General features: G+C 40.0%; 3 protein-coding genes across 3 annotated transcripts; all 3 read right to left on the bottom strand.

The window, feature by feature from the left end:
* Nucleotides 1-4058: 4058 nt before the first annotated feature.
* On the bottom strand, nt 4059-5590 carry LOC112911749 (hemoglobin subunit beta). The gene is made up of 3 exons (XM_025988424.2): nt 5371-5590; nt 5020-5242; nt 4059-4311 (listed from the first exon to the last, which is right to left on the bottom strand). Exons 1-3 carry the CDS (start codon nt 5460-5462, stop codon nt 4183-4185), a joined length of 444 nt encoding a protein of 147 aa, XP_025844209.1. The 5' UTR covers nt 5463-5590; the 3' UTR covers nt 4059-4182.
* A 4022-nt stretch (nt 5591-9612) lies between these two features.
* On the bottom strand, nt 9613-11013 carry LOC112911740 (hemoglobin subunit epsilon-2). The gene is made up of 3 exons (XM_025988416.1): nt 10922-11013; nt 10588-10810; nt 9613-9741 (listed from the first exon to the last, which is right to left on the bottom strand). The coding sequence occupies exons 1-3, from the start codon at nt 11011-11013 to the stop codon at nt 9613-9615; spliced, it is 444 nt and encodes a 147-aa protein (XP_025844201.1).
* An 8721-nt stretch (nt 11014-19734) lies between these two features.
* On the bottom strand, nt 19735-21125 carry LOC112911739 (hemoglobin subunit epsilon). Its single transcript, XM_025988415.2, has 3 exons — nt 21034-21125; nt 20688-20910; nt 19735-19863 (listed from the first exon to the last, which is right to left on the bottom strand). The coding sequence occupies exons 1-3, from the start codon at nt 21123-21125 to the stop codon at nt 19735-19737; spliced, it is 444 nt and encodes a 147-aa protein (XP_025844200.1).
* Between the last annotated feature and the right edge of the window lie 866 nt (nt 21126-21991).

Raw genomic sequence — 21991 nt, 5'->3', positions numbered from 1 at the left:
TCCTGTGTAATAATTCCTCTATTAGGTTTTGAGCACCCACAGATGAAAACATAGTTATCTCCCTGTAGTAAGGAATAAAACTAACTGAAAAATCAGTTAAAAAACAAAATTGTTAGTAGCACTGAGAAAAATAATGTCTTTAATTAACCAGGGACATAAAAATGATTTCTTCCTGGACTGATGTGGAAAAGTGTATGGGAGAAGAGAGAACCTTCTTTGTGACTTGAAATGAATGGCAGGAAAGTGACAGGGCGCTATGGCTTTGGCTCAGATAATCATCTTCCTAGACCACTAAGAATGTTCTTTGTATAACCATTTCTTTTATTCAAATTCACCACTTATAATCTCATTTCTTTCACATATTTTTTGTTTAAATCTTTTTTTAGGGACGCCTGGGTGGCTCAGTAGTTGAGCATCTGCTTTGGCTCAGGGTGTGTTCCCAGGATCCTGGGATCAAGTCTGGCATCAGGCTCCCTGAGGGAGTCTACTTCTTCTTCTGCCTATGTCTCTGCCTCCCTCTGTGTGTCTTTCATGAATATATAAATAATATTTTAAAATCTTCCTTTATTATCATGTTTTCCCCTATCTCTATCGCTTTTCCGATTTCCCTCCCCTTACCCTTCTCTCCTCCAAGTAATACATTCTGATAACTAACTTCTTAGGCAAAGAAACTGAAGTGGATATTTCTGCTCCTTACCATCAAAAGATACCATAAAAAAAAAAGCAGTGACCATTTCTGAGCTCAGCTTAGGATGTTGGTGTTCTTGGACGGCCCTGCTGGTTCTTTTTCCAACTTCCCATTATCTGTGTACCTCTTGCCTCCTAGCCTGCTCCTAAATTCCCCTTTCCTATAAGCAAAGAAATGGCTGTGCATTTCTTTACTTACCATGTTTCTCCTGCCTGAGAATCTTCTTTTGATTCAGGTTCCTTGATGTCTAGAATCATCTTTCTCTCTCTGTTATCATCACTGGCTACAAATACTTAACATATATTTTTCATCCTTTCACCTCTAACACTCCAGTACCTCAACTACAAGGTGAACCATAAGAAAAGGACTTCTCTATTTCTAGTTGAAATAAACTCACAAAATCTCCACTTCCATTGTTCCATTCCCTAAACTACTTTCTCCATCACTGCTAGGTGAGTAAGGATCTCTCTCCCCTTTTACTCGTCCCAAATCCCATCAAGTACTTGTGAACAACCTCTCTCTGATCTTTCTCAGACAGAGAGGAAAGTCTTGGTTCTTCTCTGGTAATCTGGAGGTTAGGTCAGAATTACGTGCCCATAAAAGATGATGGGAGTAAAAGAGATATAATTCTAGCATTTTCTATTTATATTTATTCTTCTCTAAAACCCGTAAGCAAAGAAGTTCTGACTATCTGTCTATTCCTGGGGCAAGATTTCACGTGTTGACTTCAAGGAAAAGGGAGCCTTCAAATATTTTAGATATTTAGAAACCAAACACACACACACACACACACACACACACACACGGATGCACACACACGTTTTGTTTGACCTGTAAGTTTTGAGTTTCATTTTACTAAATTTAAAACTTCATTAGCTTTACCACGTTTACCACTATTTTCAAGACTCTATTTCACACCCCTGATTTCAGAGTTTGGGTATAAGTGTGTGAAGGAAAGTCTTTCTTGGGACGTTTGGACATGTCTTTTGCAAAAGCTCTCTGTCATGAGAAGTTCACAGGCCTTACTAAATAACAGTAATGAATATGTCTATACTTTACTGTAAAGAGCCAAATTGTCAAGGCTAAACTATAGCTTTGCCATCTTGACAGAAATCAGCATCTGCTTAGACTTCCTCTAACATTTTCTGTACTCACAAATTTTTCCCCTAAGTTGTCTTTTATATTCTTCCCTCAGCCTTCTTTGCCATGAATGATCTATGAACCACTTTTTTGTACTGGCAACTCTGCAGCCACCTTGTTCCTGGCTTCAGGACAGGACTCTCTCACCTTTGCTACCTAGCAAGACTGAAGAGGGCGACAGACTTCTCTTCTTACCCTTACCCTGCAGGTCCAAGGCTGCAAGTTGTTAATAAGACATCAAAAGTTCAGACATATCAGACAAAAAGAATAAACTGATAAATGCGATTATGCTCTGAGCCTCATGGTCACATCCTGATCAACATTCAAATATTCTAGAAACTTCTAGAGTCACTGCCATCTCTACCATTACTTCTACCCTTCAAATAGGGGGTACCAAAAGATGTCTGCTTTATTTTGATTCCAGCCCCATTGAGCACTAAACATACACATACACACATGAATGTGCACACACATGCACACACATACACACATGTGCATGTGTGCATACACATATGCACAAATACCCTGAGCTCCCAAGAGACAGAAAGATTTTTTTTTCTTTTCTCCAGTTTGCCAAGTTTGCATACTTCTTGATGTTTTGAATTTAGGATGGACCTAGTCTGAGTATAATTAAGAGAATGAGGATCGAGTGATTCATGACAGTCACCCAAAGATATGTAATATTATTTGTTTCAGAAATGATACTCAATTGGAACACTTGTACATATAGCAGTGTTCAGTTTCAAATTCTGTTCATTAAGGCATTTCTACAAAATATTCCATATTTTCCTGGGTTAGGCACAGTTAGTTTCCACTCTTCTTTCCAAGATGCACAATCTCTGGGTTACCTCAATTTAGCATCCTTTCAAAACTGTAATTCAAATTAATAAAATTAAATAAAGTAAAAATACTCCAAAGGAGCAGAACTCACAGAAATGATGTACATACACTTTTTAAAGTCATATTTCAGTATGAAAAGCAATACAGCCAATCTAGTCATAAGTTTACTGAACTATGTGCTAATTGTTACAGAACATTTAATGTCTCAGTCTATAATCACTACACAAATATTTTCTATGTTTGGCTCAGATCTTCATCCAGAATTAGCTTTAGTTGACATGACTAAGTAGGTCGTGGTGTTGATTTCCCAAGTTAACTTTGAAACTGTGCCTCTCTAGGGATAGAGTCTTGGCTTCAGTCTATGCCCTTTTAACAAATACATAAGACATTAGTTCATAAGGCCAAATGTCCAGTAGGCTCTGAACAGAAAGTAAATGTCTGAGCAGTGTTTTCCTTTCCTCTGTGCTTCCTCATTGTATACTAGGACATCAACACCAAAGGATTCTCTTCAATGGTTCCTTGTTCAGATTGTCCTCTACTTCCAGCAGTCCTAAGATAGGGAATAATCATTCTTTCATTTATTTATTCATGGACTACTTTATTTAATAAATATTCAATTCCTACCTATGAAGGAACTTAGCAAGGCACAGTAGTCACATGGCACAGTCCAAAATAGACAGAAATGTTTATTCAGCAAAGAGTGTGAGTGTGACAGACAAAAAGAAATGTGGAAAATAGGGAGGGGGAAGGGTTTGGAATGATTTTCATAGGCAATATTGGAAAGCACAATGACGCCAGTGTGCAAAGGCATCACAAGGGATAAGCAGAGATGCAGTTTGACTGAAATGGGAGAGTGGGAGGAGGAATTATTTATGCCATGTTGGGACAAGTAAAAGAGGGAGATTTTTCCTTAGAGCGGGAACAACTGATGGAGCATGGTATGGTAAACTAGCTACACTGCAGGCAAGGGAAGTAGGGAAAAAGGAAACAGAACAATATCTTGATCATTCATTATGTCTCTAATCGAGCACCTTGTTTCTTACTAATTGTTGGAAATAAGTCAAAGCATTAGCCTGAGGGCTGTGTCTTAAGTTGGAATTCTTCCACAGAGCCCCTATAATGCCAGCATTCTCTATATATGATCTTCTTGACCGTGCCTATGTTTTGGAGGGAGAAGTATTTTCCACTAGTGACAATGTAGGCCCCTACTTCCTTTTCTCATCTCCCTTGACCTCTTTGAATAAGAAACAAGTGCTTCCTATCTGTAGGAAGGATTTCCCATATCCCTAGACAAATATAAAATAAAATAAAATAAATAAAATAAAACAAAACAAAATAAAATAATTTAAATAAAATAAATAAAATAAAATAAGTGAAATGAATCGGAAAGTTGAGCTGAAGGTTCTTTATTAGGTAGCCATACCCTTGATGGTGGACATTATTTCCCCCAGTTCAGAAGATAGAATTTAGGGAGACAGGGTCTTCCAGTGGTCACCAGGAAACAGGCCAGGGTCTCAATGGTACTTGTGAGCCAGGGCATTGGCCACACCAGCCACCACCTTCTGATAGGCAGCCTGCACCTGGGGGGTGAATTCTTTGCCAAAGTGGTGAGCCAGCACACACACAAGCACGTTGCCCAGGAGCTGTGGGGAAGACATAGAGAGACACGCGTATACGATTAAGAGAGAAATCAAGCCCGACTTCTGAGAAACTGAGCCAATGATATATTTTTTCTTTCCCTCACACTCCAGCCCAAACTGATTTTCAGGTTTTCTCCATCAGCATAAATGAGCAAATATATGCGTATGTACACTGTATAGTTTCATTATATATGTATATATATGTAATTTAATACTTAATTGATTAATTAGTATGATGCTGGGCTGCCTTTTAGCACCTGTGGCTGTCCTACTTCACTCTTCTCAGATATTCAATTCCTTTCCTTTCCATTGAGGCTTGTCTCTATAAAAATCCAATTACCCTTTAATTTTGAAATGATTTGTAGCCTCTAGATTGACAACTCTTTGAGGTGCCCTTCCAATCCCCATTTGGAGAGACAGAAAGATGTTTCCGAGTGGAGAAGTAGAAGATGAGAGTAGACACGCATAATTTGCATATCGAGTAGGGAAAAAAACTGGTTAGGGGAAGAAGACAAGAAGTTAAATAAACAACTTGATGAAAAAGAAAAGGCTGTGAGAAAGGAAATGTATGAAATTGCACAAACTTTGAAAAGCATTCAAGATGATATATGCTGAAGTAAAAGGAAGGTGGAGGGAGAACAGGTAGGTAAATGAATCAGGTGAGCGCCTAGAAAGTGAAAAGAAAAAAAATGGAACATATCCTAGACTCACCTTGAAGTTCTCGGGATCCACGTGCAGCTTGTCACAGTGAAGCTCACTGAGCTTAGCAAAGGTGCCCTTGAGGTTGTCCAGGTTTTTCAGGCCATCGCTAAAGGAGTTCAGCACCTTCTTGCCATGGGCCTTCACCTTAGCATTGCCCATAACAGCATCAGGAGTGGACAGGTCCCCAAAGGAGTCAAAGAACCTCTGAGTCCAGGGGTAGACAATCAGCAGCCTGAAGGGTGAAAACAGCACAGAGGGCACAAGGGTCAGTGCCTGTCAGAACCCAAGGGACTGAGTTAACTCCATCTGCCCAGCTCTCATGCTTTCTCCAAAAGCCTGCCTTGCCACATGGATACCAACCTGCCCAGGGCCTCACCGCCAACTTCGTCCACATTCACCTTGCCCCACAGGCCGGTGACAAGACTCTTCTCTTCAGCAGTCAGATGCACCATGGTGTCTGTTTGTGGTTGCTAGTGAACACGGTTGTTTCAGAAGCAAGTGTAAGCAGCAGCTGGCCCTGTTCTTCCTTTTATGCCCAGCCCAGATCTTGCCCTCTCTGCTGCTGCAAGCAGATTGGCCCAGAGCTTAGCTGAATCTTATTGGTTTATACCATACCGTATGATCTAGTTTGCAACCCAATTCCTCAGTTCCCCTCAATTGTCCTGAGAGTGGCGTTCTAGGTGTTATGTTTCTTGACTCAGCATCCCTGTTTTCTCTCCTCACCTCATCCCCTTCAGCAGGGCTTCCATAAGTATACTCCCACTCTCATTTATGTGCAAATTCTGTAGTCTGATATAATGGAGTATATCTCTTGTTTAACTCCTCCAGTTATTTCACTTCATAGATAAGAAAACTAAGGCCTAGTAAACAGAAATGCTATCACGTTGACTCTATGTGGTACTTCTTTTGGTCTCTAGAGATAGTTATAAGTAGTTAGAATGAATAAATACTTTGCTGTACTTTCAATTTGCTTTCTTCTTCTTTGGGTAAATACTTTTAGTAGCAAAACTTTCTTTTCATTCTGTCACTGAAATAAATGTTAATTAAAAGAATGAAAACTAATGAATATTGTTTCTCTACCAGCTACTGAAATAGATCTAGGAAGCATGGATTTTAATGGAAACAATTTAATGAACGATAAAGAAGAAAATATCAGAAACCTATAACATGATTATTTAAAACTGTGATATTATTAAAGAAAAAATGCAGAGGAATTGCAATGAAGATCGACCTCATTCAACTAGATCAAGTCTGATAGGGTTTCTGGGAACATGCAGTTGTAGAAATTTCCATGGGTGTGTCCTTAGGAAAAAAAGTGGAGTTAGATCTAAAAATGAAGATTCAAAGGGAATTTTCATCTTTTCTGAATTCAAAATAATACTGCATTGACTTACAGATACATACCCTTTAGCACAACTAGAAGGAAGGAATGAGGTTGGGAGGGACTATCAGAAAGGAAGAGAATAGAATGGGATAGAAGTCAGAAGGCAAAAAATATAAAGATGAAAGAGGTAGGTAATTTCAAAATTTAGCAAGGATATAGATCTCAACAAAACTCTCAATCTCTGCTGGTGACATTGTAAAATGGCATAACTGCTTTAGAAAATATTTGATAGTAGCAACTAAAGCAGAATATATGCAAAACCTATGAGCTAGCAATTATTCTTCCAGAAATGCATGCTTGTGTGAGTCCAAAGTCTGTAACATCAATATACATGAGGATCTCAAACTGCTAGCAACTTAAATGTTCTTCACTCAGTGAAATAGATAAAACATGATATAGAAAAAGAATGAAATGTTACACAATAATGAAAATAATCAATTTCACTTGCAGAAATACAGATTATTTTTTACAACATAATGTCAATTAAGCCTGAATGACTCAGTGGGTTAAGTGTCTATCTCTTGGTTTTTGCTCAGGTCATTATCTCAGGGTTGTAATATTGAGCCTTATGACAAACTCCACACTGAGTATGGAGCCTGCTTGGAGTTCTGTCTCCTTCTCTCCCAACTCTCTATGACCACTCATGTGGGGGTGCCCTTTCTCTCTTGTCCTCTAAAAAAAAGTAACCAGGGACAATGATTAAACGTATATGATTTATATGCAAAAAAGCAGGATAATGTAAGTATATTTCAGATCACAAGAATGAATGATTGAAAGGTACAGCGGAGCCATGAATGATCTTTAAGCCATTTTACAGATTATCTGTTTTCAACCTTAAAGCCCCCCCCCAAAAAAAAAAACTATTGAAAACTATAAGGATGTGGGTGGCATGATCTCATTTGTATTTTTAAAATATTATTCGGGTTTCCATATATAAATGGATTTAAGGGGTAGGATAAAGGGGAGACAAATAATTAAGATGATATTATAATTGGAAGGGTGAGCAAAAATGCCATCTCTATCTTCAGCCTTGAGCAATGTGTGATGCATTAGTCCCTAGATAGGGCAGAAAGAGGGCTAAATTAGCAGAAATAGATTAGAAAACAGCTGGAATTGTATTGGACATGCTGTATTTGATGCACTCTTAAGCAATCCAATATGGAACATTAAATAAATAGATATATGGGTCAGGAACCCATAAAGAAAACAGTCATGTTGAGGATACACAGTGGAACAAGGCACAGAGGAACAGATCATAGTGAATTGTATAAACGGCTACCACAGCCTTCTCAGTAATGAAGGCCAAAGCACTTTACAGAAATGTCCTTAAAACCTCAGAACATACTTGTGGGGTAGGAATTTTTATTCCATTTTACAAACAAGGGAATTCATTCTGAAAAACATTAACCAAACTTTTCAAGGTGATGGGGCTATAATTTGATCTTTTTCTGCTAATCCCAAAGCCCTGGCTTTTCACATCTATGCCAGGGACTTGGGTACAAGAATTTGAGGTGATGGTCACAAAAGTGGCTGTGATCAACTGCCAGCTCCAGACAAGAGACTTCTCAGCATTTTCTTTCCTAAGAATAGTCTTTTCTCTTTCCATTCACCAGGTAGGGAACCTGGCTATCATTGGTGACTTCTCCACTCTCTACTGCACTTCATTCCAAGCCCTGCAGTATCTTGACCGTAATGGTCCCTTACTTGAGGGGTTCTTAGTTTCATTGCTTCTGTGAAATTCAGTCCTTTGCCCTAATTATTATCACAGCACATTCCTGTGCCTAGATCCAAGTTAGACTCTGCCTTGTTCTATACCTGTATGTGGATCAGTTTCCCTAAAATTCCCTATTCATTATGTTACTCTTGTGTGCAAGAGATTTCACTGGTACTTTGCTTATAACAATAGCTCTTTTCCTGCTTTTCTTGGCAGCAATGTCCTTAATTTTATACCCTTGCACTGAACTAATTAAGAGAAATTAAGGAACTAATTTCTCCTCTGTCACTTAGACCTGGCATGCTAATTCCTAAATTTGCCATTTTCCCACATAAATGAACTTTTATATCCACTGAAAGCTTAATGGAATTGGAAATATGTTCCAGATCACAGAAATAGCAGATGAGGTACAGATTAGATTCAAACCAAGGCAGTTAGTTCCTATGCCTTAGGGATAGTTCCTCCGTTAATACCACTGAAGACACTTGGGAAAGTTTAGACCATGGTCCTTGCCTGAGTCTCTGGAAAGCCCCATCTCCATTCCATTACAGATGATAAAAATGTGTTTCTTGTATTTTTATTTTTCATTTTTTATTTTTTAAATATTTTATTTATTTATTCATGAGAGACAGAGAGAGAGAGAGAGAGAGAGAGAGGCAAAGACACAGGCAGAGGGAGAAGCAGGCTCCATGCTGGGAGCCCAATGCAGGACTCGATTCCGGTCTCCAGGATCACGCCCTGGGCCAAAGGCAGTGCTAAACCACTGAGCCACCCAGGCTGCCCGTATTTTTTAATTATTTATTTATTTATTTATGATAGTCACACAGAGAGAGAGAGAGAGAGAGAGAGAGAGAGAGGCAGAGACACAGGCAGAGGGAGAAGCAGGCTCCATGCACTGGGAGCCCGACGTGGGACTCAATCCCGGGTCTCCAGGATCACGCCCTGGGCCAAAGTCAGGCGCCAAACTGCTGCGCCACCCAGGGATCCCCGTATTTTTTAATTTAAATTCAATCAGACAACATACAGTAACATGTTTCTTATATCAAATAGAAACTAAATACAGCACCAAAAAGCTCTGAGATTATACAAATAGCAGCCAAGACAGGCCGCCTACTTGGGGTTTTAACATGCCCCTACTCACTCTCAACAATCTTCTTGAATTTCACAAGAATATGTCCATTCATTCCCTTATTCTAGAGACACTATTCAACTCAAGAGTCTACTTTCTCTTCCTAGAAGTAACTGCCCCTTGAACCCACTCTTATCCTGCAGAATCTTAGGAGTCTCTTCTCTATCCTCCCAAACTCTTTATCTCCAGTAACCCCCTTTCCTGTAGGAGTGCTTTCTTTTAGCTGAATCAACATAAAAGGTGCAGACAGAGAGAGAAGACAAGGATTTTCATCACAGAGCACAATTTTTATTTTATTTTTATCATCTAGGCAAGGCACTATGCCTGTCTTCAGGAGATGGACTCTGCCAATACCGACATAATTGGACCAGCACCTCAGTGGTACTTGTGTGCCAGAGCATTAGCCACAGCAGTTGTCAGCTTCTGCCACGCAGCCTGCGTTTGGGGAGTAAACTCCTTGCTGAAGTGAGTTGCCAAGACAATCAATATCATGTTGCCTAGAAGCTGGGGAGAGAGGAGAGGTAAAAAGAAAATAGTACCTAGTGAACAGAAAGCCTCAAGCTGGCCGCATCTATTTTCTTCCTAATAAGAGATGGAGGAACTTCCAATGCTGGGCTCCCACAAAAGTTTAATATGCTGGACATTGGCATCAATATGACCCCCAGCCCTGTACACCCCATTACATTCTATCCTCTCATTTGGCCTGCCAACTTCTGACCCCAGAACATTGCCATGGATGGCTTCTCTTTTCTAGAGACTCTGACTTCTTTAAAAGTAGGAATGTAGGACTGCAAGGGGCCTTAATATGTATAATCTAAGTCCCTAGATAATACATTCATTCAAATTGTTTGGACATTCCCATGACAAAGAATCTTGTGCCACGTATATAAGAGAATTTCATCACTGTTAAAGAGGGTGGGGGGGGGGTCACAATCATTCATTGAAAATATTGCTCTTATTTTGTCTTGCTTAGTCCCGGTTTTAAATTCAAGAATCATGCAGAGATGTATTCATCATTTTTAGAGAAAATATCAACTAAGATGTTCTTCCTGTAATTGTATTCTCCTGACAAAAGCCATTTAACTCCATTTTAGCCAGTGTTCTTCACATATGTATCTTTTCAGAAATGTAAGATGGCCAGTGGCCTTCGCTGGTCATAGTAATTACCCTACTGAGTCCTACCTACAACCTTTCGGCCAACCTAACTACCAAAATCAAGCCCTTCCTTGGGATACAACATCCCAAAAAATGCCTTTATAGGATCATATTTAGGTACCTGTTTTTCCTAACATATCCACAGTACAAATACCTAGGATGAAAGAACAAAGCACAGGCATGCTCAGAACTCACCTTGAAGTTCTCCGGATCCACATGCAGCTTGTCACAGTGCAGTTCACTTAGCTCAGCAAAGGTGTCCTTGAGGTCATCCATATGTTTAATAGCATTTCCAAAGGAAGTCAGCACCTTCTTGCCATGCGCCTTGACCTTGGGGTTGCCCATTATTGCAGACTCAGAGGACAAATTGCCAAAATTGTCAAAGAACCTCTGGGTCCATGGATAAACAACCAGGAGCCTATGGGAGGATCACAGTCACAGACCAGATGGGAAGTCAGAATATGTAGGAAACCTGACCAAACACCTTTCAGGAATATTATCTGCCTTTTTGCCCCCCTCCAGTGCCTACCTTCCCAGGACCTCGCCTCCAACCAACTCCACATTCACCCTGGCCCACAGGCTGTTAACAGCAGCCTTCTCCTCAGCAGTAAAATGCACCATGGTGTCTGGGAACTTGCTGGTGATCACTAAAGTGCCAGAAACAAGTCTGTACTGCCACTTCTCTGCGTGGCCTTTTATTCCTCATTTCTAGTTTCAGGGCCCTTGCTTCTTCCAGTGAAATGAGACCATTGGTCAAGGGTGGGTTGTCACCACCAGGGGTGGGGTTTGGACAAGGGAGGGTCAGCAGGATGGACATTTGGGTCTCTGATAGCGTTGGGTGGCTCTATCAGGGGGATTCTACTGTCCTTTCTCCACCATCTACTGTGCATTTCATATCTCAAGCTCCCCACCCCATTATTCCTGAGGTGACCTTGTAGGCTGATCATGAGGCATAACTAGAATTAAGAGAGGTAAGAATTAGAAATCTGTTGGGCATTGTGTCAGGTGTTTACAAAGTATTATCCTGTTGTTCACCTTGGGTATAAAAGAAGCCGTAGTTTTTCTTGGTCACCAGTTTTTCTAAAACTTAGATGAAGCTCATAATTTTATAGTTCTTGTAAAAAGAAATATATAAAGTAATCTAGCATCATCTCAGAAACAGGATAGGTAAAAGCTGAGTAACTTAGAGTACTATTACTCAATCATTGTTGAGTTTTATTAAAATAAATATACTTGCTTAAGTACATTTTTCCACCCTGATTACACGGCAGTGTCTCTGGCCAATACCATGTATCCACTCATTTGTTTCAGAAACTGCACAATTGAGTACTGGGAAAAATTACATGTTTAATGGAAAGAATATTAGATGCTGTGGCAATAGCTGTCAATTAAGGCAGTTGTCTCTGGCATTTGTTGTACCCAGACTCCCTTCTTGTTCTTAAATATTCCTAATATCTAATGAGGCACAGACAATCTTCATTGACAGTATTCCAACACTACTGTCCTTATATCCTAAGGTACTTTGGTCTCATGCATCTCCAACAAGTATTTATAGGTCAAGACAAGTCACACTTCTGGAGAGAGGAAATGGCTATTTTATTTTTCTCTCAGAGTTTATTGCTCCCACATTTTGAGCTCTAGGAAGCTAGTTTATTTGTTTCTCCCTAGGACCAATCTCACACACACACAAAATTTACAGTTCAAGATTTCCATTTATATTTACAAAGGAACCCTAAAATGTAAAGAGCTCAATTCAATATATTAGTGTTGAATTTCTGCTATTGGAAAAGAAATCCTTTGTCTATTTGGTATAGCCAGAACTTTTATCAATTTAACTTGGAAAAATTTTACATTTAAAAGTAGATAAGAATTGCTTAGGTACCAGAAGCTAGGTTACCAGCACAGACTTGATTTTCTGTGAGCTCTCAATCCCAGACTGTGTTGACGTGAACACTTTGGTACAGAGATATAAAGAAAAAAGTTTGAATCCATCCCAAAAAGATTTCTTCAGAAGAATAAGTCAATGAAATGAAAGAAAAGCAAGGAAAGGTTGACCAAAGCCAGGAATCCCATCTCCGCTCAGCAGTGGGCATAGTCTGAGGGAATGGCTCAGGGTCCATGCTCTCTGATGGTCCTGGTGCTCATTTCCTCGGGTGTGTGCACACTGCAGCTCAGGGACATTTACAGCTCTGAATGTTAGTTAACAGCCTCCCATCTTCCCCACAAACAAGATAGTGATTCTAGAATTACCTTTAACTCATTCTTCTCTCACTTTCTCTAAACAATTACTTTCCAAGACTTTTTGATTTCTCTCCTTCATAGCTGTCCCACACTTCCACTTGATTCCATGCTCACTGTTCCCAGTGTTATCTGGAAGCTTATCACATCCATGTTAGATCATCTCACAGTCATTTAACAGTTTTACAGTAATTCATCACATATTTAAAAGGTAAATATCTACTGATGCCCATCATGACATGCATTGTTCTAAAATCTGGGAATAAAAACAAAACAGTGCATCATCATGCTCACATTTTAGGGGGCAGAGAAGACTGACACTAATAATTATACAAATCAGGGGTGCCTGGGTGGCTCAGCGGTTGGGCATCTGCCTTTGGCTCAGGGTGTGATCCCGGAGTCCAGGGGTCGAGTCCCGCATCGGGTGCTCTGCATGGAGCCTGCTTCTCCCTCTGCCTGTGTCTCTGCTTCTCTCTCTCTCTCTCTCTCTCTCTCTCTCTCTCTCTGTCTCTCATAAATAAATAAATACAATCTTTTAAAAAAATAAGCAAATAAATGACGAAGAGGAATACAGGTGGGTGTTATATGACAAGAAAATGCACCTGATGATATGGTAGCAAACGATCACAAGAAAAAATAATATAAGGATAGAGGTCCTGAAGGAAGTTACATTTGAAGCGAGACCTTAATGACAAGATAGAACCAGGCAGATGTCATTGGAGAAACAAGTTCCCAGAAGCAGGGAAAGACAGGTGCCGAACTCAGAGCCTGGAGAGAAAGGGAAGAAGAAAGAAAGAAAAACGACAAATACCCACCATTTGCTTCAACGTGGATGGAACTGGAGGGTATTATGCTGAGTGAAATAAGCCAATCGGAGAAGGACAAACGTTATATGTTCTCATTCATTTGGGGAATATAAATAATAGTGAAAGGGAATATAAGGGAAGGGAGAAGAAATATGTGGGAAATATCAGAAAGGGAGACAGAACATGAAGACTCCTAACTCTGGGAAACGAACTAGGGGTGGTGGAAGGGGAGGAGGGCGGGTGTTGGAGGGGAATGGGTGACGGGCACTGAGGGGGGCACTTGATGGGATGAGCACTGGGTGTTATCCTGTATGTTGGCAAATTGAACACCAATAAAAAATAAATTTATTATAAAAATAAAATTAAAAAAAAAGAAAGAAAAACCAAACTTGACATTTCGTTTAGAGAAAGGCATTACAAGGTCTGAGAGAGAGAGAGAGTGAGGTGTTAAGGGAAGAGTGGGAGGGAGCGGAGTTCAAGAGATTGGCCCCAGGCTTCACTGTTTGGGCACCTGAGGGTAGATGGGTATTTCTGTTTCTCTAATGGGAAACCATTAGAGATTTGTAAACCGGGCATCAGCATGATCACTTATCTACTCAGCACCTACAGCCAAGTTAACTTTCTAACTGTTCTGTTTATCACATTCCAGCCTTGTTTATAACCCGGAATTAACTTCCAGCCGAACCAATGTTCCTGTGATCTATCCTCCCCAACTGCTCCATGCAATTTTTTTCCTTTCTTTTTTTCATCTCGCAGAGCTCCTCTGCTACACTGAGCCTCCTTCTCAGACTATTCTGGTTCATCTTCTCCACCTAAATCCCCACCTCTCTGAGCACTTTATAGGGACCTCCCTGCTCTGAAACATGGTAGCAAATCTGCCCTCTGGGGCATGATCTACCCTGATGGCATGTAATCAATCAATGTACCATTCCCCAGTGGCTCTGACCTCTTAAGCCACAAAGTTCTTCTGTAAAGCTCAAGGCCAATTCTTTTGAGTTGATTTCAAAAAGAGTCATCCCCAGCTCATACCCCCGACCCCTCCCATCCCTAATCTATTCTCACAAGGGCTTGTGACAAACGAGCTGCTTTTAGAAAACACTTCCCTCTTATCAGGAGAATGTAACTACAGTCCTTGCCTGGACCTTGTCCTTTTAAGACTGGGGTTAATTTTCCTCCAAAGAATCCCCACGCTGGTACTCAACCTCCATCCAGACCCTTGGTCTTCACCAGTGTCTTCACTCAGGCCCATATAATGCTCTGGTTTGGAGGAACTCTAGTCCCATGACACCAATCCTCTCTCATCAGAACCCACTCATGTCTTCAGCTTTAACGTAAAGAGCCCCCAAGTGTATGTTCTCCCCAAGTGTATATCCCAGTCACACATTCCTTTCATTACCTATTGTGTTTTATTTTCTTGCCAAAATCTTTACTTCATATGAAAATTGAATGGGGAGATTACACACACACACACACACACACACACACACACATACATACATACATACACATATATACACATACATTGCCCCACAGGCTTGCAATGATGTCCTTCTCCTCAGATATATAGTGAACCATGGTGTCTGGTCTGGGAGCTTACTGGTAATGATAGATGTGTCAAAAATAGGTATTTCCTACTGCTACAATGTGTGGCCTGTTAATCGTTGTGCCTGAGTTACTATCCCCTTACTTCCCCTCATTCCATGGCTATTGATTAAAACTAGACTCAGAATACTGTTATGGTATTTAGGCATAGAAAAGGTTTACAGTAACTTACATCTGTGGCAGCATCTTAGAGTACACCCCCCACCCGGACTGAATATGTGCTATTCCGTGTCCAACTCAATTGTGCAAAATTTCTCTATTCACTTTTTCTTTTAGCTACTTTTTCTTCACCCCACAGTAGAAAATTTCAGTACTCCTTGCCAGTCTTCCCTATAATTCTTGTCATGATCCCTAGATACGTCCTTAGATTAAAGTTGAAGCACGGGCAAAAATCTGGAAAGTTCAGAGACTTTATTTCCCACTGTACATGTGTGTTCTGGCCAGGAGCCCAGGGTTCTGGTTTGCTGCTCTTCCATCTCAGTGAAAACAATGGTAGATGGTTCATTGGCAGGTAGTGCTGACTTGAAAGAGCCAATGCTGATAAATGCTGGGTCCGCTTTTCAGCTGGTCTTAGTCCAATAATTTACATCAGGAAGCACTTTCTTTGCTTTATCTCATGTGTTATAAAGCAACTCAAAATGGGCGAAGATTCTTTATTCTTTGACAAATAGTCCTCATAGTCATCGCTATTGCATCACTGCACTTTAGATTACTTTATCTCTAATTCACTACAGTTTTTTACAGAACACGTTTCCAATGGGACAGAGTCAGAGTTCATACTAATTTTTTTTTTCTCTGAAAGAGATGCATGATCTCAGATGGTAATCTGATCAGGAGTCTTGAAGCTTCATACATCTGGCTTGATTATTTGTCCCTGAAACTGGAGACCTGCTGATTGAATGAAAATGCAGATCAAGAAGTTACCTGTGAACTTAATTCAAGGGAATCTCTATCTTCAAATTATTTTTCTCCTAACATAACAGATTGTCTGAAATTCAAGCTTAGGAAAAGTTTAAAGGCCAGGAAAATGAAATTTATCAATAATTCAATAGGTATTTTAGAGTTGTAAGCAAAAATTTGTGAATTCTTAAATTGGAGATGGGAGCATTTCTGTTGGAATAAGTGTATAGGGCACAGAGCCTAATGTAAACTCATATGAGACTGTCTTCAGGAATGAAGCTTTGTGGGTTGAGTGTAGACAGACATTTGACTACATCTGATGTATTCAGTGCAGAGCCTCTCTTACAAGCTTGGCTCAAAGACTGGTGTCCAAACCTCTGAAAGCCTTAATAAGTGAATGTGATTCTTCATAACTCTCTTTCAGGTTGATGGACTTCTGCGATCCCTCATGTCTGTAAACTACCTCCCCATACCCCCAGAAACACAGACAGTGAATTCAACATTTGTAATGACTGCTTCTCAATCTGCTTTTAGGGCAACTTCTTTCCAAGGCTTGCTGATTTCTTTTTGTCTGCTGTTCCACTCTCCCATCCTTCCTGCATCGCTGTTTATTTCTTTTTCATTGTTGTTTTAAAAGATTTTATTTTTTTTACCCTACGGGGGATTCAAACTCACAACCCTGAGATCAAGAGTCACATGATCCACAGACTGAGCCAGCCAGGTGCCCCCTGTGTCATTCCTTCTGACATTCCTTAAATTATTATCCATGAAGCTGGCTCTTCACAAAAGCCCCATTGAGTGTTCTCAAATATCCTTTTAATGAATACATTGAGCTTCTATGCACCATTAATTCTTCTACGTACTAGTGATTTAAGATAAACAATTTAGAGAGGAAAACTGCTTTCTTGGAACTATATTCTACAAAGGGGAGATACACAGAAAGAGTAAATTAATCAGCAAAATCATTTTTTATATTATTTGCTATGAATCATTTCATACATCATTTGTTATCAGGAAAATTCATACCTTGATTTAAGTGGGACTCAATTATATTAACAATGATCTCTTTAAAGGGACACTATTTGAGCAGAGACCATAATGACATGAAGATGTTGCCATTCACTCTAGTTTTTCTCTCAGAGTCTATTACTCCTGCATGTAGGGCTCTAGGAAATGGGCTTCTTTGTTTTTCCCTCAAGTCACTCCTTAAAAAATAATATTAAGAATTCCCCTCCGTGTTACTTACAGGATACTCTAAAATTTAAAGAGCTCAAGGCACCTGGGTGGCTCAGCAGTTGAGTGTCTGCCTTCAGCTCAAGTTGTGAGCCCAGGGCCCTAGGATGGAGTTGCACATCAGGCTCCCCTTAGGGAGCCTCCTTCTCCCTCTGCCTATATTTCTGCCTCTCTGTGTGTGTCTCTCATGAATAGAGTAAAATCTTTAAAAATAAATAAGTAAAATAAAATTTAAAGAACTCAATCCAATACATTAAAGCTAAATTTCTGCCATTAGAGAATTAATCCATTCAACCTGATATTGTCAAGAGGCTGTTATCTGTCCTTAGGGAAATGGTGAAGACTTAATGTGAAAGAGGAATAAGAATTTGAAGCAAAACCAAGGAGATTCTTTTTAAGATGAGAGATCAGTGAAATGAAGGAAGAGAAGACACAAATTTGAGCACAGCCAAAGATTGAGACTTCCTAAATTGTGATGCTTGAAGCTTTGGAAACCTGGCTTGATTATTTGCCTCTGTGGCCATTTTATTTCAGGATACCTCTATCTACAAATTAGTTTAGGCTCTAACTTCTCAGGTTGCCTGAAATTAGAATAGGTGAAATCTTTTTAGTCTTCATAACCTCATGTAAAGCCTATACCTATTCATAGATGAGGATGACTAAAAGTCCAGGAAGATGAGACTTGTTATGATATCAGTAGTAACTTTCAAGTTATAGGCATAATAATTTGTCACTTGTCTCAATTTGAGAGCACACATGGACTGGTAAAGAGGTATAAGTTACAGATCCAGCCTTTAGTCTGTAAAATAGGAAGTCTATAAGATGAGTGTATATAGACCTTTGATCATATTTGATGATCCTTTGGGTTCAGTTTGTAGAATCTGGCCATGAAGAATGATTCAGAGGCAAATTTCTAAGTCTCTGAAGACTTTAAGGAGTAAGAAAGTCTTAACTATTCCTCCTCAGGTTAATGGATTTTTATGACCCCTCATGTCTATAGACAACATCCCCACTTTTCCAGAAACCCAAATAGTTATCCAATGGTCCTCTGTAACTCCTGGTTTCCTCTTGCACTTTCATGGCAGTATCTTCCAAAGGCTCATTGATTTCTCCCCATCTATTGCTGTTTATCCTTCCCTTTTCCCCAAGTCATTGCTTCTGACATTGCCTAAATCCTTGCCTAAAGTTATTTCATTACAGAAACCATCTGTGGGTTTTTCAAACACTCATTCTCATGTGTTCTGAGACACTTACTTAAAATCTATTTGTTAAAAAAACCCATTTGTTGAATAATTATTCAATATTGTGCTAAGTACTAGAGATTTAAGATAAGTGAGGCAGAGGAGAAAACTCTCTTCTTAACAATTATAACATGGATGTGGAAGATATTAAAAGTGAATAATTAAACAAATCCACAAAATAATTTCAGTTACTATCATTTGCTATGAAGAAATTAATATCTGGATATTAATTAATTAATATCTGAATATTAATTAATATTAATGTGAGAGGAACATGATTACATCAAAATCAGTCCCTTTTGGGAGGTAGTATTTGAGCTGGAGTGAGAATGAAAAGAAGGAATTTGCCATGGGGAGATGGTGGGATAAAACGTCTGAAAGCTGGGGAATAGGGAATCCAAAACTCTGAGGGAGATACAACAAACCCTTGGTACACTGGAAGTATGAATAATGGGCTGGTGCAGGTGACATGTAAAGGTAAGGATGGGGATAGGCAGGAAATGTTGCCACAGGAAGCATAAACTAAAAAACTTAGGACTTGTCTTCAGTAGTAGAGAATGAGAAGTCATTATGGATTTTCATCCTGGTAATGACATCATCTCTAAACCTCTGTATTCTAAATATTCCAAGAATATCCTGTTAATCATGACATTATTTTGCTTAGATGGCTTATATTGCCTATAGACAATAATTAGTCTTTTCTTCATCTATTAAAAGTCTGAGGCGCTCTGGGTGGCTCAGCTGGTTAAGCATCTGACTTTTGGGTTCAGCTCCGGTCCTGATCTCAGGGTCATGAGATTGAACCCATTCAGCCTCACAAGATATATGATGTTAGCTGATTCAATATGTACATTAAAGCAAATTGACCTTAGATCCCTGAAAAGGTTTTAAAGCTGAAGTCTGACATGTACCACAAATCTAGCTTATTTTTTCAGAGGCACTGCTTAGCACCTCCTTTTTTCCCCTCTACAGTACATTTTTGCCATCCTGCCCTGTAAATCTCTACCCAATTGATTAAGCCTTTCCCGGAAAATTTCTTCCCCCTCCTGGCATCCACCCAGATCCTCTAGAATCCTCCCATAATGTCTATCTTTCCAAAGGAGCTCTTGTTTCTTCCCATGTCTCATAACCTAAAGTCAATGAAACTTTTCTCCTTTAACACAAGAGTGAAAAATGGAGAAGACACAATATTAATTTCTGATTACTGAATAGAATGAATTTTATTAAACAGAAGTTGTGCTCTCAAAGCTAAACCTAAGTCCCCATATGCAAGAGGAGGACACTGGGGACACAGAAGGGTACTGCTGAGCTAGAAAGAGGACTCAGTGGTATTTGTGGGCCAGAGCAGTGGCAACACCAGCCACCAGTTTCTGCCAAGCAGCCTGCACATCGGGGGTGAACTCCTTGCCAAAATGAGAAGCCAGGATGATCACCAGTACATTGCCCAGGAGCTGTTAGGTGAAAGACAAAAATGACAAATAGGCATGTTGAGTAGAAGTTCTCAAAAAGAATTGCAGAAAAAGTAGCTCAGACCTCTACTTCCTACCAATTCTACATTCTTAAACTGCTCCAGGAGGTATGTCTGCAAAAGCCCAAATAAGCTAGTACTTAAATTCAATGAGTGTGAGCTTTCCATTTAACTCCCTGCCTCCCCATATTCCCATCCTCTCTACCATGCCACCATTTTTATTTGCATCTCTCCTCCCCTCTCTTATCTACCAATTGGCTAATTCCTGTAATAATGGGATCGTAGGGTTGCAGGGGTCCCCAGAGAGAGCTTATTTAAGTCTCCAATCAGTGCAAGAACAAAACTCCACTCGGTAAAAATAGTGGCAGGTAATTTAATATATTCTAAAGAACTTGTATATTACTTTGACACAGTCTGTCTAAAATTTCCCCCCCAAATCTCTCTCTAAACTTAATTATCAGGACCACATAAAATAAGACATTTCTCCTGCCTTGAGAAAGGCCTTTATCTACCAAACACCAAATCCTATTCCTCCTTGAACAAGTCTACCATTCTCTATGATGAACATATCCAGTTTTGACAAAAGTTCTTAAAAAGATTTAAGCAAATTCTGGCTGCTACTAGCCCTTCTATAACTAGTCCTGAATCAAGGTGGTCCTGGTTATGCCCACTAGAGATCTGTCCTTCTAACACCAAGTTCGACCCGTAATTTCTGAAATTTCTGTTAGCTTTTCCAAAGACTCAAGTTCCGTTATTATCCCAGAGTGAAAAGTAATAAAAGAGCACATGAGCATTTCCTGAGCTCACCCTGAAGTTCTCGGGATCCACGTGCAGCTTGTCACAGTGCAGCTCACTCAGCTTAGCAAAGGTGCCCTTGAGATTGTCCATGTTCTTAATAGCATCTCCAAAAGAAGTCAGCACCTTCTTGCCATGGGCCTTGACCTTGGGGTTACCCATTATGGCAGAAGCAGAGGAAAGGTTGCCAAAGTTGTCAAAGAATCTCTGGGTCCAGGGGTAAACAACCAGGAGCCTATGTGACAGAACCACAGAAGATGGAAAATCAGAGACTTGCAAAAATCTTGAGGAATTTCCTGGTCAGTTGGCCAGGTTCATATTCACCACCCTTTCTCATGCCTTGAAAGCCAGTGCCTACCTGCCCAGGGCCTCGCCTCCAGCGTCTTCCACATTCACTTTGCCCCACAGGCTAGTGATAGCAGCCTTCTCCTCAGCACTAAAATGCACCATGATGTCAGGTCTGAGAGCTTACAGGCGATCAGAGATAGAAGCAGGTATGTGCTGCTGCTGGAAACTGTCACCTTTTATTCTTTACTGCTGACCTTCTGGCCCCTTGTTCCTCCCAGTCCTTTAAAGTCATTGGTCAAGGTTAAACTGTGTCCCTCAGGGGTGGAGTCAGATCAGGGAAGGGTCAGCAGTGAAGCATGTCCACTGAACTTGTGATAATGTGTGTTGGTTCCTGAGACAGGCTTCCTTTGTTGGTTCCTCTATCCTAAACATGATTTTCCATTTTATTCCCCTTTTCACCCTCTTCTCCCCCAATGTGATCCTCCAAAATGACATCCATCTCTCCCTTTCTTCTTCTCCAAGAAAGACCTGCAGAAAGGAGCTAAGCCCAAGATAAGGAAAGAGTTATAGTCAGAAGAGTTTCAATATTTGGATTAAAGATGGTGATAGAGACAAGAACAGAGTCATGAAAAAAAAAAAAAAAAAAGAACAGTTGCTGACATAGTATCTCAGCCAGTTTTCACTCACTTGAGGAGTGCATTATAACCAAGCCTCAGGTTCTTAATTTCCCAAAGGAGACAAAACACTCATGTCGTTACTTCAAGAAGCTAAACAGAGGAACAAGGGATCCACAATAGGACTAAGACTTCAATCCCAAAGTACAACATCTGAGGGTAATTTCATAGAGAAGATAAATAGGATAAATTTACTTCCTGTGCTTCCCTGGAACCCTCTCTCTGTCCATTTCTCTGTGATGGAAACTGGTTACTTTGGGGAAAATTTTCCCAGGTTCTCGTCTTGATTTTCTGCTCCACTTATACTTCTTTAATCAGTGAGACAGCTGAGGAGTCTCCAACTATTTAAAACTA

This window comes from Vulpes vulpes, chromosome 11 (genome assembly GCF_048418805.1).
Source record: "Vulpes vulpes isolate BD-2025 chromosome 11, VulVul3, whole genome shotgun sequence".
Classification (NCBI taxonomy): domain Eukaryota; kingdom Metazoa; phylum Chordata; class Mammalia; order Carnivora; family Canidae; genus Vulpes; species Vulpes vulpes.
This window is presented reverse-complemented; position numbering and strand designations above follow the sequence as displayed.

What these genes read in the sequence shown, in the direction of transcription:
- LOC112911740 (XM_025988416.1), bottom strand. Translation starts at nt 11,013, where the DNA reads ATGGTGCATTTTACTGCTGAGGAGAAGGCTGCTGTTAACAGCCTGTGG. An exon ending in GGAGGCGAGGTCCTGGGAAG is followed by an intron (nt 10,811 to 10,921) that starts GTAGGCACTGGA and finishes ATCCTCCCATAG; the next exon opens with GCTCCTGGTTGTTTATCCAT. An exon ending in TGGATCCGGAGAACTTCAAG is followed by an intron (nt 9,742 to 10,587) that starts GTGAGTTCTGAG and finishes CTCTCTCCCCAG; the next exon opens with CTTCTAGGCAACATGATATT.
- LOC112911749 (XM_025988424.2), bottom strand. Translation starts at nt 5,462, where the DNA reads ATGGTGCATCTGACTGCTGAAGAGAAGAGTCTTGTCACCGGCCTGTGG. An exon ending in GGCGGTGAGGCCCTGGGCAG is followed by an intron (nt 5,243 to 5,370) that starts GTTGGTATCCAT and finishes TTCACCCTTCAG; the next exon opens with GCTGCTGATTGTCTACCCCT. An exon ending in TGGATCCCGAGAACTTCAAG is followed by an intron (nt 4,312 to 5,019) that starts GTGAGTCTAGGA and finishes TCTTCCCCACAG; the next exon opens with CTCCTGGGCAACGTGCTTGT.
- LOC112911739 (XM_025988415.2), bottom strand. Translation starts at nt 21,125, where the DNA reads ATGGTGCATTTTAGTGCTGAGGAGAAGGCTGCTATCACTAGCCTGTGG. An exon ending in GGAGGCGAGGCCCTGGGCAG is followed by an intron (nt 20,911 to 21,033) that starts GTAGGCACTGGC and finishes TCTGTCACATAG; the next exon opens with GCTCCTGGTTGTTTACCCCT. An exon ending in TGGATCCCGAGAACTTCAGG is followed by an intron (nt 19,864 to 20,687) that starts GTGAGCTCAGGA and finishes TTCACCTAACAG; the next exon opens with CTCCTGGGCAATGTACTGGT.